Source organism: Schistocerca piceifrons, chromosome X (genome assembly GCF_021461385.2).
Source record: "Schistocerca piceifrons isolate TAMUIC-IGC-003096 chromosome X, iqSchPice1.1, whole genome shotgun sequence".
NCBI classification, from domain to species: Eukaryota; Metazoa; Arthropoda; class Insecta; order Orthoptera; family Acrididae; genus Schistocerca; species Schistocerca piceifrons.
The window spans coordinates 820,555,027-820,568,883 of record NC_060149.1 but is presented as its reverse complement, the minus strand read 5'-3'; the positions used below and the strand labels follow the sequence as shown (position 1 = coordinate 820,568,883).

Below are 13,857 nucleotides of genomic sequence, written 5' to 3'. Positions count from 1 at the left end.
TATCGCGCAGTGGCCGGCGACAGCATTTTAGTATCTTTCTCATTCTCTTGGTGCTTTATTTAGGTAACAATAAGTTACACACGTCAGCAAGTTTTTTTGTTTTTGTAAGTACTTGTGCACTTTCGTCATGGCAGACGAAAGGGGCGATACGATTATTTACGATGAATGCGCGGACGTCTTGTTTGACGTTCCGGACAACTTGGCTGATTGGGAAGAAGACACTGGATATCAAAACAATGAAAGTGAAGCAGAATCGTCGGAAGATAGTGAAATACGTCCAAGAAGAATTCGGCGAACTGCCAACTGATCCGGATGAATCAGACGAAGAAGACAGACTATGATTTACTGACGACCAATTTGAAGGATCTCCGGGTCCATACATATTTCCCAAAGATACACAGAGCGTCGAGGATATCGTAGAGTTATGTATTGGTAACAGTCTATGTGAATATATTAGCAACGAAACCAACAAATATTACAGTCAAAATTGCAATAGAAGGAAACTGGGGAAAATATGCCAAATTTGTCGACGTTAAGCGACCCGAACGTAGAAAATGGTTTGGGCTTGCTGTCCTTGTGGGGAATTGTAAAAGAGGCAAAGATCAATGATTACTGGTCAACGAATCCGTTGATAGACACACCGATATTTCGCAAAACGATGTCCCGCAACATATTCAGACAAATATTATCATTTTTACATTTTCCCGACAACAACAATAAACCGGATAATGCCGACCGGCTTTTAAAAGTGCAATTCGTAATTGATTATTTTTCCAAAAAGTTTAAAGAAACGTTTAATCTAAGTCAAAGCATCTTAGTTGATGAAGGAATGATACCGTGACGTGGACAGTTAAAGTTTAAAGTTTACAATCCGTCGAAAATTAGGAAATATGGCATACTCATTCGGATGCCGCGTGATTCGAGTACGGGATACATTTCCTCATTCAAGATATATTCCGGCGCTGGACAACCTTTAGCAGAAACACTGATGGAACTATTGACGCCTTGTTATGGAAAGTGGTATCACCTCTACATAGATAATTATTATAACAGTGTAGAACTTGCAGAGAAGTTACCTGAAAAGAAAATTCGAGTTTGTGGAACGATACGGCAAAATACACGATTTCCGGAAAAATTGAAGCGCGCGAGAGTCATTGTGTTTGAAGCTTGTCATCAACGAAAAGCTGACAAGCGGCCGGCGACAAGCTAAGTAATCCGAACTAGTGCTGCCGGTGGCAAGCCAATAAATTTGTACGAGACGTGCGGTCGGCAAAGTGTTAAGCATGGTAAATCTGTGTCGTCTTCCACGTCCTATAAGAAAACATTACTAACATCAACACGTTTCTTTCATCTCCAGCTTGTACCAATTGTAGTCGGTATGGATTGTACGCCTGTTCATTGTGAACTACGAAGTAGTCATCTAAATGCAGACCAAATGTCACCTAAACACTCGCCAGGCAGTGGCGTGTGGGGACTTCAAGTCGTCTGCTTGCGCGGCCAGTGGTCTTTCGTGGGCTCCGCTCAAAAGCTTGCGGAGTGCTCTCTACACTTCCATCAGTAGTACGATGTCGTCCTGGACTATTAACTTGATAAACTGGCGATACTTACGACGAATCATTGTTCGCTAGTTGGAACAGTTCCAAACCGCCGACGAAAATCACAGTGCACCTCAAACACTAACTCTCACCTGTTGAACTGCAGTATGCAAAAATCTGTCGAGCGTCGCCATCGTGCTTCAGACTGAGGCTGTATGGACTGCCATCTACCGGTATTTGTCTAAAAGTCGACCCCACGCTCTTCCTGTCAACTCATAGGAAACACTGTTACATCGTAGCGTACAGTGCTTTATAATTGAGGTATTATAATAACATAGCTGTCCTTCCCCGGTAGCTGAGTGGTCAGCGCGACGGAATGTCATGCTTAAGGGCCCGGGTTCCATTCCCGGCTGGGTCGGAGATTTTTCTCCGCTCTGGGACTGGGTGTTGTGTTGTCCTTATAATCATCATTTCATCCCCATCTACACGCAAGTTGCCGAATTGGCGTCAACTCGAAAGACTTGCACCAGGCGAAGGGTCCACACGACGGGAGGCCCTAGTCACACGGCATTTACATTTTATTTATAACATAGCTAAACATAGGAAAAAATCAGGGTTCTGTGAATATTCAGTTTCTCTGGTTTCTAACGGGAGTGCATCAATGATTAAAACCAGGTTCTTCTTTTTTCTAGGCCCCCTGCAACATTTCGACTTCTTGACGTACATTAGGAATTTTTTTGTGGTTATGTCGTTAACGTAATAGAACGAGAAATATACCCCTTGAAAATTTTCATCAGATATTTTAAAATTTGTCCATTCTAAAGTGATTGAAATAAGATACATTAAAAAATGACATGTACTTAGTGGATATCAATTTCATCGTAAGATTTATTTTAACCATTCTGAAGTGTTTGATATCAATGCGTGTGTATTGATGGAGTGAATACTATATCATTAGTCCTTATTCACGTTTTGAATTCGTATTTAGAATTCATGTGTATTATAATCGTTATGTTTTACGTCAGCCCATAGATTTTGAGCTATTTTGAGGTCAGGACTTTGTAGAGACTTTAAAATCACTCTGTTGCAGCTCTGCAGTAACAAAAAAATATGCTTTGTGGTTTTGAGCAGTTATGTCGATAGGTCGTATATATGTGCCAATGCGAGAAAGTTTCTCTTACCTAGAGTCTTTCCCAAAAGTCTGTACGACGACGCACAACTGAGACCATCACCTCGCCACCGATCTGTATGACATGGGGCTTGGTTTCCTGCATTCCAGCTTTTGCTTTGGTTATAGCCACACATTCAACTTAACTTGGGAACTAACCTTCGTCCGCAAAACTCCCCACGGTGTTTATGGCGTACTTTAGTCTCTTTTTATAGGTCTCACATGTCAACGATAATTTGTCACTATTACTTCTTCCATAAATATCAAGCGGGCAATTCGGGCAGTTTCAAAACAGGCGTGCAAGAAGTCCAGTGTCTGTATACGTGCATCGAGTTTGAGTTGTTTTTTTTTTCTATCTTCTTGACAGTTATTCGGTCTGCACATACTACGAGGGCGGTTCAGAAAGTAACCTCCGATTGGTCACAGTGGGGGTTGTGGGGGGAGTAGCGACGCCATCTGTGCGTTCACGCACTCAGCAGGTCAGTCGGCATCAAGCCGTGGTCGAGTGAACGTCGTACCTGCGCTAGTTTAGTTTTTGTGGCAGTTTGAAATGTGTGCTGCAATAGAAAACCCCGCCAAATGTGAAGTGCGTGCTGTCATAAGGTTTTTTACAGCCAAAGGATATTCTGCAGCTGCTATTCATCGTGAGCTTTGTGCCGTGTACGGACCAAGAGTTATGAGTGAAGGAGTTGTCCGTGAATGGGTACGTTTATTTAAAAGTGGACGAGAAAACGTTCATGATGAAGAGAGGAGTGGTAGACCATCATTGGTGACTGACGAACTCGTTCAGACAGTTGATGCAAAAGTTCGTGAAAATCGACGTTTCTCAATGTCGGAGTTGTCTACTGGTTTTCCACAGATTACTAAGACTCTCTTGTACGAGATAGTGACAGCAAGATTGGGTTACCGTAAGTTCTGTGCACGATGGGTGCCCAAAATTCTTACCGACCACCACAAAACTCAAAGAATGGCCTCTGCATTAGACTTTCTGTCACGTTATGAGGACGAAGGAGAACCATTGTTAAACAGAATCGTGACCGGTGACGAAACCTGGATTAAGTACGTGAACCCTGAGACAAAAGAACAATCAAAGATGTGGGCACATTCAAATTCGCCTACCAAACCAAGAAAAACCTCGCAAGATTTTTCTGCCAGAAAACTGATGGCAACGGTGTTTTGGGATGCCAAAGGGGTGTTGTTGGTTGAATTCATGGAACGTGGTACGACCATTAATCAAGACGTGTACTGTGAAACAATAAAAAAAGTTACGACGGGCTATACAGAACAAACGCCGTGGTATGCTGACTTCCGGTATCGTTTTTTTGCACGATAACGCCCGTCCTCACTCTGCTCGCAGAACAACGGCCCTTCTTGAGTCCTTCAAGTGGGACGTTATCAACCATCCACCTTACAGCCCAGACCTGGCGCCAAGTGATTATCACCTCTTCATGCATTTGAAGAAATGGCTCGGGTCACAGCGGTTTGATGACGACGAAGAGCTCAAAGATGCGGTCACAGGCTGGCTCCAGGCACAAGCGGGTGATTTTTATGCAGAAGGAATTTCAAAGCTTGTGAAGAGATACGATAAGTGCCTCAATCGCTATGGAGACTATGTAGAAAAATAGTGCAAAGATGTAGTTGTAAGATGTATATATTAAAATATTTTTATTTAACTTGGTGTATTTTTTTAAATCAACCGGAGGTTACTTTCTGAACGGCCCTCGTATTTCTTCTTCAGCCTCTTACTAGAGTGTGCACGTAATCCGTATTCTTACTTAAACTGATGTACGTCACCTACTGTGCTCCTTGCACATTGCACCATGGGCTGATACGCCTCTCAGTACTCTCGTCTGTATGGAGAAACACAATTATTTCTAATTCAGAAATAGAGTTCTTTATTTTCTACCTCACGCTGTGCGCTTTCCATACCAGCGCACTTCAAATGGGGAGCACTGACCACTGTCTCTGCATGAGACAGCAGCTCGATTTAAATTAATATTGCCAGGTATTAAAGAGGCGCACTCCTCTGGTGACTCATATCAAGCCCTTTAATTTCATTCATAAATTTGTGTCCCACAGTATGTGGATACCTTTTGTTATCTATCTATCTGTCTGTCTGTCTGTCTGTCTACTAGTTCGTGATCTACAAATCCAATTATCACATTAAATGCATATTGCAAAGTATTAACTATATTTTTGTAGCACTGCATTGAATTACACTATGCTTTACAAATGTCATAATGCTGTTCTATACTGCAAATATTCTTTAGCCGCTCTATGTATGAGTGACAGTGTCTGTGTGTATCCTTCATTTCACTCTCATAGCCATGCACTTCACACACAGGTAAATGCCTCATTGACTGGATTTCACCGCACTCACCTTCACCTGTCTGATAGGCCCCATTTGTTCATCAGTTGCTTACATATACCAACACTCGTTTCGACACGATTCAAAGTTTTCCAGTTTCACCGGAAGATCGAATCCTTCGGTCTTCTTGTTGGGGTTAATGGATGCCTGTAATGGTCCACAAACAACTCGAAATATCGAAACGATGTTTTCGGCAAATGATAGGACGCACAAAGGAATATACGTGAAGTTTGCTCCAAGGCTAATTCTTACACCTGATCTAAGTACTTTTTGTAATGGTATTTTGGAACTCTTGGAAACAAAAGTATAGTGATAGCGTGCTTTTTAAAATCTCATTGTAAATTTTTCACTAAACGAGACGGGGAATGTGCAGAATGTGGGAGTGAAGCACGTCAGCTCAGATCGGGTTGTACCCCATTCCCCTCTGTTTATGCGGCAAATGAGGTGAAACTGTCTCACCTGAAGTCATGGTCTCCGTATATAGCACATTGTCAGCAATTTTTTGTCACTAGCTTCGCTGCAGTCTATGACAAGAGTCATACCACTTCATTCCCTTACGTCCCTTCGAGTGCCTCCAACAATTATACAATACTACTGAAAAGCACATATTTTTCGCACCTTCGTAGATAAAAAGTTACATACTCCAACTTAAAATATTTCCAGAATCGTTTAGAATATAATAACTACATTTTCTCCCAACCGAACTCTAAGAGTGTCCTTACTGAACGGTAGATAGTTTCTTGTCATAGCATCATTAACTGCGGATGTATCGGTATCACCTTAAGTTTATCAAACTGATCTGTAAAAATTTCTGCTGCTGGTATCGACGATCTGGAACAGACTAGTAAAACGGCTTCTCACGCTCCATAATCCGTTAGGCATTCCAAGAGAAATTATAATGTTTGGAACAAAAGAGTTCTCTGCTTGGAGCATCAAACTGACAGCTGTCTTCAGCGGAATTTCGGGATTACATAGGGTACGTCTGCGCTCGTTTGCAGGCTCGCTCCAGTGTGAGGCAGCTAAGTGCGACTAAATACAGATCTGAAATAGTGGGTAAGCAGGAGCTGCTGTTTTGTTTCTACCATGTCAGCTCCTTGGTATCACTTTAAAATAAAAATATCGTCTAAGGCTGAAACTGTTCCCTAGCGAAGTACGAATGAATTTTAATGTTTGCTATATTCTGAGGTGACATAAGTCATGGGATACTTCCTAACACTGGGTCGGACCTCTTTTGCTCGGCGTAATGCATGATCTATCGATTATGTCCCATAAATGTTAGATGGGATTCGTCTCGGGCGATCTGGTTGACCAGATCATTCACTCCATTCCTCCAGAACGTTCTTCAAACCAATCGCGAATAATAGTGATCCGGTGACATCGTTGTTTGGGAATATGAGGCCCATGAATGCAGATGGTCTCTATGTAGCCGAACACAAACGTTTCCAGTCAATGATCTGTTTAGTTGGACCAAAGGACCCAGTCCATTCCATGTGCTCGGCGTAATGCATGGTCTGTCGATTATGTCCCATAAATGTTAGATGGGATTCATCTCGGGTGATCTGGTTGGACAAATCATTCACTCCAATTCTCCAGCCCACACCATTATAGTCACCACCAGCTTGGACAGTGCCTTGTTGACATCTTAGGTCAGTGGCTTCGTGTGGTCTGCGCCAAACTCGACCCTTACCATCAGCTCTTACCAACTGATAACGGGACTCATCTGACCAGGCCACGGTTTTTCCGTCGACTGGGGTCCAACCGATGTGTTCACGAGTTCAGGAGAGGGGCTGCAGTCAACGTCGTGCTGTTGGCAAAGGGTCACACATCGTTGTTATGCTTTAATAGCCCATTAACAAGAAATTTCGCCGCACTCTCCTAACGGATACATTGCTACTTGTCTGTTAGCACTGACAACTCTACGCAAACGCCGTTGCTCCTGGTCGTTAAGTGATGGTTGTCCGTGGTGAGAGATAATGCCTAAAATTTGGCATTCTCGGCACATTCTTGACACCATAGATGTTGCAATATTGAATTCCCTAACGATTTCCGAAATGGAATATCCCATGCATCTAGCTCCTACTATCATTCCGCATTCAAAATCTGTTAAATCCTTCTGTGCGGCCGTAATCACGTTGGACACCTTTTCACGTGAATCACCTTGGTACAAATCACAGCTCCGCCAATGCACTGCCCTTTTATACCTATGGTACGCGCTACTACCGCCATCTGTATATGCGAATATAGCTATCTCGTGTCTTCTGTAACCTCAGCGTAATTCTATAACCACATTACACTACTGGCCATTAAAATTGCTACACCACGAAGATGACGTGCTACAGACGCGAAATTTAACCGACAGGAAGAAGATGCTGTGATATGCAAATGATGAGGTTTCCACAGCACTCACACAAGACTGGCGCCGGTGGCAACACCTACAACGTGCTGACATGAGGAAAGTTTCCAACCGATTTCCCACACACAAACAGCAGTTGACTGGCGTTGCCTGGTGAAACGTTGTTGTGATGCCTCGTGTGAGGAGGAGGAATGCGTACCATCACGTTTCCGACTTTGATAAAGGTCGGATTGTAGCCTATCGCGATTGCGGTTTATCGAATCGCGACATTGCTGCTCGCGTTGGTCGAGATCCAATGACTGTTAGCAGAATATGGAATCGGTGGGTTCAGGAGGGTAATACGGAACGCCGTGCTGGATCCCAACGGCCTAGTATCACTAGCAGTCGAGATGACAGCCATCTTATCCGCATGGCTGTAACGGATTGTGCAGACACGTCTCGATCCCTGAGTCAACAGATGGGGACGTTTGCAAGACAAAAACCATCAGCACGAACAGTTCGACGACGATTGCAGCAGCATGGACTATCAGATCAGAGACCATGGCTGCGGTTACCCTTGACGCTGCATCACAGACAGGAGCGCCTGTGATGGTGTACTCAGTGACGAACCTGGTCCACGAATGGCAAAACGTTATTTTTTTCGGATGAATCCAGGTTCTGTTTACAGCATCATGATGGTCGCATCCGTGTTTGGCGACATCGCGGTGAACGCACATTGAAAGCGTGTATTCGTCATCGCCATACTGGTGTATCACACGGCGTGATGGTATGGGGTGCCATTGGTTACTCGTCTCGGTCACCTCTTGTTCGCATTGACTTCACTTTGAACAGTGGACGTTACATTTTAGATGTGTTACGACCCGTGGCTCTACCCTTTATTCGATCCCTGCGAAACCCTACATTTCAGCAGGATAATGCACGACCGTATGTTGCAGGTACTGTACGGGCCTTTCTGGATAAAGAAAACGTTCGACTGCTGCCCTGGCCAGCACATTCTCCAGATCTCTCACCAATTGAAAACGTCTGGTCAATGGTGGCCGAGCAACTGGCTCGTCACAGTACGCCAGTCACTACTCTTGATGAACTGTGGTATCGTGTTGAAGGTGCATGGGCAGCTGTACGTGTACACGCCATCCAAGCTCTGTTTGACTCAATGCCCAGGCGTGTCAAGGCCGTTATTACGGCCAGAGGTGGTTGTTCTGGGTACTGATTTCTCAGGATCTATGCACCCAAATTGCGTGAAAATGTAATCACATGTCAGTTCTAGTATAATATGTTTGTACAATGAATACCCGTTTATCATCTGCATTTCTTCTAGGTGTAGCAATTTTAATGGCCAGTAGTGTACATTATTATTCCCAAAGTGCGTGATCAGAACCGTCTTCAGAAAAAGAAAGGTGGCTGACTATTAGCAGGAATCAGTGGAGGTTTCAACCAGTAGGATTAGGCTTCAAATGTGTTTTGGCGAAACAAACGATATAACGATATATACTTAATGCTGTGTCTCGTAAATCATTCTGTCACTATGACTTTCCAGCGCCAATAAATTTCGCATAAAATTCTTCCTGCTGAACCAGACGTTTCCGCCTCGCGATGTGTACGAAGTACGCGGAAATCCCGTGTGGCGTAAACCGAGTTTACGCGCGATCTGCGAGCCTAGGCTGTCGCACGGCCGCCTCCGACGTGAGTGCCCCCCACCCCTTTTCCTCCGCCCCTCCCACCTTCCGTAATCCAACAGAAGGCGTTCGACAGCAGCGACGTTTTTGCAGTGTGTGAGCCGCGGTGGTGTCCGTAGGCGGCAATTACATAAGCAGCAGCAGCGACGCGAGATAACAGCGCGGCGCGCCTCCACAGCGAAGATGGCGGCGGGGCCCGCATCGCCGACGCGCCGGCAGCTGCAGCAGGCCATGCAGCTCGTCGCAGACAACTGGCAGAGTAAGTCCACGCCCACTTCTCTCCTCCACAGTTGCCCTTGCTGCCGACAGACCAACACATGTTAGGACAGTAAAATTCGTCGCAATGTTCCGAACGACCCAAACTCGTAACATATGTGCTTAGAGAACAGTAACCAGCACTAATGATGAAGATCGCAGAGGGAAGGAGAACGTAGACGCCAAGTGACGCCTTCTTTGTATGAACGGAAGAAAGGGTGGGTTGAAAGTACCGATGTCAGACTTGACTAGTGGCTTGTGATCTCATGCGTGCATAGACAGACATAGAACAGAGCACAGACAATATTTTGCTTTTATATTACTTTTTGTGCTTACGGACGTGTAGTGTAGCGCAAGGTCGAAGCAGCCCATGAATGTGAAAAAGAATTTCAAGGCCAGGTGACAGAGTAGGTGAAATTTATTCGCAATTGCGAATATGGCCAGCCATCAGGGACTCTAATCCAGATTTCCCGCTTACCGTATAGACAGCGTTCGCCTTACCATTAAGCTGTCCGAGAACGGCTCGAGGCCTGGCCCATTTTTCCATATGTTGTCAACCATTTGTCTACAACGTGTACTCATACATCCATTATGAATATTCCCGTAGCCGAGTGGTCTAAGGCGCTGCAGTCATGGGCTGTGCGGCTGGTCCCGGCGGAGGTTCGAGTCCTCCCTCGGGCATGGGTGTGTGTGTTTGTCCTTAGGATAATTTAGGTTAAGTAGTGTGTAAGCTTAGAGACTGATGACCTTAGCAGTTACGTCCCATAAGATTTCACACACAATATTCCCGTACAGGCGAGACGCTTTATTTGAAAATTGCTTGCCCGATGTCGGCTGATAAATACGATACTGCAGTGCCTGTGTTATACCAAGTTATGATGCAATGCTCCATTGGACATGCGTCCTCCCAATTGCGATTAGCCGCAAGGTGTAGCCGTGCGGTCTGAGTCGTCTTGTCACGGTTCGCGCGGCTCCCCCCGTCGGAGGTTAGAGACCTCCCTCGGGCGTGTGTGTGTGTGTGTGTGTGTGTGTGTGTGTGTGTGTGTGTGTGTGTGTGATCCTTAGCGTAAGTTTAAGTTAGATTAAGTAGTGCGTAAGCCTAGGGACCGATGACCTCAGCAGTTTGGCCCCATAGTCCTTACCACAATTTCCAATTGCGATTACATTTAATGTATTTCATAATGGCTGTAGTCGCCGCAGTTCTTTGGACATGCATGCATGCATGTTCAAAGGAAAATTGCATCGCAATTCAGAATAACACAGGCACTGCAATATCGAATGGTGACAGACCAATCTGTAGTGTAGCCGGAGATGGAGGTTAAGTTGAAAGGTGGCAGTTCGGTCGTTAGTGGGCGAAGCCGACGAATGTGGTGTCATGAGAACAAGGACCAGGTAATCAAAAAGTCAGTATAAATTTGAAAACTGAATAAATCACGGAATAATGTAGATAGAGATGTACAAATTGACACATGCTTGGAATGACATGGGGTTTTATTAGAACCAAAAAAATACAAACGTTCAAAAAATGTCCGCCAGATGGCGCTTCATCTGATCAGAATAGCAATAATTAGCATAACAAAGTAAGACAAAGCAAAGATGATGTTCTTTACAGGAAATGCTCAATATATCCACCATCATTCCTCAACAATAGCTGTAGTCGAGGAATAATGTTGTGAACAGCACTGTAAAGCATGTCCGGAGTTATGGAGAGGAATTGGTGGCGGATGTTGTCTTGCAGCATCCCTAGAGATGTCGGTCGATCACGATACACTTGCGACTTCAGGTGACTCCAAAGCCAATAATCGCACGGACTGAGGTCTGGGGACCTGGGAGGCCAAGCGTGACGAAAGTGGCGGCTGAGCACACGATCGTCACCAAACGACGCGCGCAAGAGATCTTTCACGCGCCATCTGTCGGACATTTTGTGAACTTTTTGTTTTGTTCTAATAAAACCCCATGTCATTCCAAGCATGTGTGTCAATTTTTACCCCTCTATCTACATTATTCCGTGGTTTATTAAGTTTCCAAATTTATACTGACTTTTTGATCACCCTGTATAATCCTTGTTATGCCGAGTATTTAAGCATATGGGATTTCAGTAAGCGGTGGTTGTCCATTTTGATAACCTTATTCGTCAAAACCGATGCTGGTATCGAAAGGTTCAGTATTTACGGAAAAGGTATTGTTACGTCAAGCTCAGTCACTGAAGAGCTGACCAACAAAGTGGAAAAGTGAAACCAAGTGGAAAAATTGTCTCGATATTAAAGGGTGCGACACAATGCGTGAATGAGGACAAAGAAGGTAGGCTTATTCGTCTCCAAGTAATGCGTTTATTGTAACACACAATTTCGGTTCGTTGTTGTAACAATAATGGGTGTGAGGAACCAGAGAACACACGTGTCCGAAAGAACAGATACCATCTTCATATAGTTAAGGCTAACCGGCCGTTGACCACCTTGTTTTGTGTGGATGCACACGTATTGCCCTAACTTACGGGACTCGGTAAGTTTGTCTGCCGCGAGTAATGAATGTAATGGGCAGAAGCACTAAGAATGTACTGTGTGGACATTAAGTTGGGAATGTGGGTCTCACAGGGAGCGTGCAGTCACACTATCCTCTGTGCCCTCGGTGGCTCAGATGGATAGAGCGTCTGCCATATAAGCAGGGGATCCCGGGTTCGAGTTCCTGTCGGGGCACACATTTTCAGCTGTCCCCGTTGATGTATATCAACGCCTGTCGGCAGCGTAGGGTCTTGATTTCATTATCATTTCAAACTTGCTATTTTGTCGATCATCAGTGTCCAGAAACCACAAACTCCTCAACCTGCAATGGCCGAGTGAAGGCTGTCGTTGGTTGTGTGAGTGGTTAAATGCAGCGTCTGCTGAAGAGACCCGCTTCACTCCGTTCTGTAGGGATTATTAAGTACGTAGATGTGGTGACCATCCTTGGGAAGCCTACATTGCTGTGGGACATAGCGGACAAACGCTAATTATGATCGTTTCAGGCGCCATTGCATGCAACATACGATCTCAGCTCGTATGTATTAATGGCAGGTCGGACAAGTGATAGATCAGGGGTGTTTTTGTGCCCGAGATACTTTACCTCCTTCACACAGTTCCACGTGCTACATTTCAACAGGTCAACGCTCTAAACGCAACATTTCAGCTGGACACTGCATTACATCTGGCAACGAATGCTTAAGTCTCCTTCGGAGAACGACGGGTACCATTACTACAGTATGTAAGTCAGTATGTAAGAATTAGATAGGTTGAAGTTTGATACAATGGTAATTAGTGAAGTGCGGTGGTAGGATGAACAGGACTTACGGTCAGGTAGGTAAAGAGCTATAAATACAAAATCAAACGGGAATATGAGTAGGTCTGATAATCAACAGTAAAACAGGACTGAGGGAGAGCTACTATGAACAAAATACTAAACGCATTATTGCAGCCAAGCCAGACGTGAAGCTAAAACCCACCACAATAACACAAGTTTATATACCTACTAGCTCCAAACATGATAGAGAGATTGAAGGAATGTATGATGAGCTAAAAGAAATCATTCAGATAGTTAAGGGAAACGAAAATTAATGGGGGTCAAGAGTTCGATAGCAGCAAAAGGAAAAGACAGAAAATGAAGAACACTGTGGAATGAGGAAAATGGAATGAAAAATGTAGCCTCTCCTAGAATTTTACACAGCGCGCAATTTAATCATCCCTAGCACTTCGTTTAATAGTCGTAAAAGAAAGCTGCATATTTGGAAGAGCTCTGGGGGCACCGGAAGGTTTCAAATTAACTATATATGGCAGATTTCGAAACTAGGTTTTAAAGTACAAAATATTTCCAGGGGTAGATGGAGACTCTGGCCGTAATTAATAGGTTTTAAACTGCGAGATAACACTGAAGGAAAACATACAGAAATGTATAAAATTAAGATATGAATTAGATAAATTGAAAGGAACACTGGTTGAAGAGAATTTGAAAAGGGGCATTGGGCAACGATTGACGTAAACAGCGAAGGCAGCAGAGGATGACATAGGAGAAAAAGCGAGGCCTTAATGAAATCATTAGGTTATGCAAGACATACTGAATGTAATTAAAGAAAGAAGGCAAAGATAAAAATAAGAAACTGTGGGAGAAGAGACAAGCATCTGTATGACCATAAAGAGCGGGAATGTCAAGCTAGTGCTTGACAAGGAAGGTAAGGCAGAAATGTCCAAGCAATATTTAGAAGAGCTATAAAAGTGAAATGAATGTCAAAACACCTGAAGTGGACATCATTTTCCCAAAATCATTGAGAACCCCAGGAGAACTACTCCATCTGATACGCAAGTTATGAGACGGGCGTAATACACTCAGACCTCAAGTAGAATATAATAATCAAGACACAGCAGAATTAATTACACAAGCTGCCGGTGGGCATTGATTTAAATCAATGGGAAAAGTTGCAAATTTGAGCCAGACCGGGATTGGAACCCAGGTCTCCTGCTTACTAGGTAGAT

The 13,857-nt window shown here is 44.2% G+C and overlaps 1 protein-coding gene across 1 annotated transcript in view; it reads left to right on the top strand.

The window, feature by feature from the left end:
• The window catches only part of LOC124721174 (dystrophin-like), a 949,029-nt gene that overhangs the window by 55,906 nt on the left and 879,266 nt on the right, over window positions 1–13,857 (top strand). The window contains exon 2 of the mRNA XM_047246008.1: window positions 9,194–9,359. Coding sequence (XP_047101964.1) covers window positions 9,284–9,359 — 76 coding nt within the window. The 5' untranslated portion in view covers window positions 9,194–9,283. The remainder of the gene's footprint in view (window positions 1–9,193; window positions 9,360–13,857) is intronic.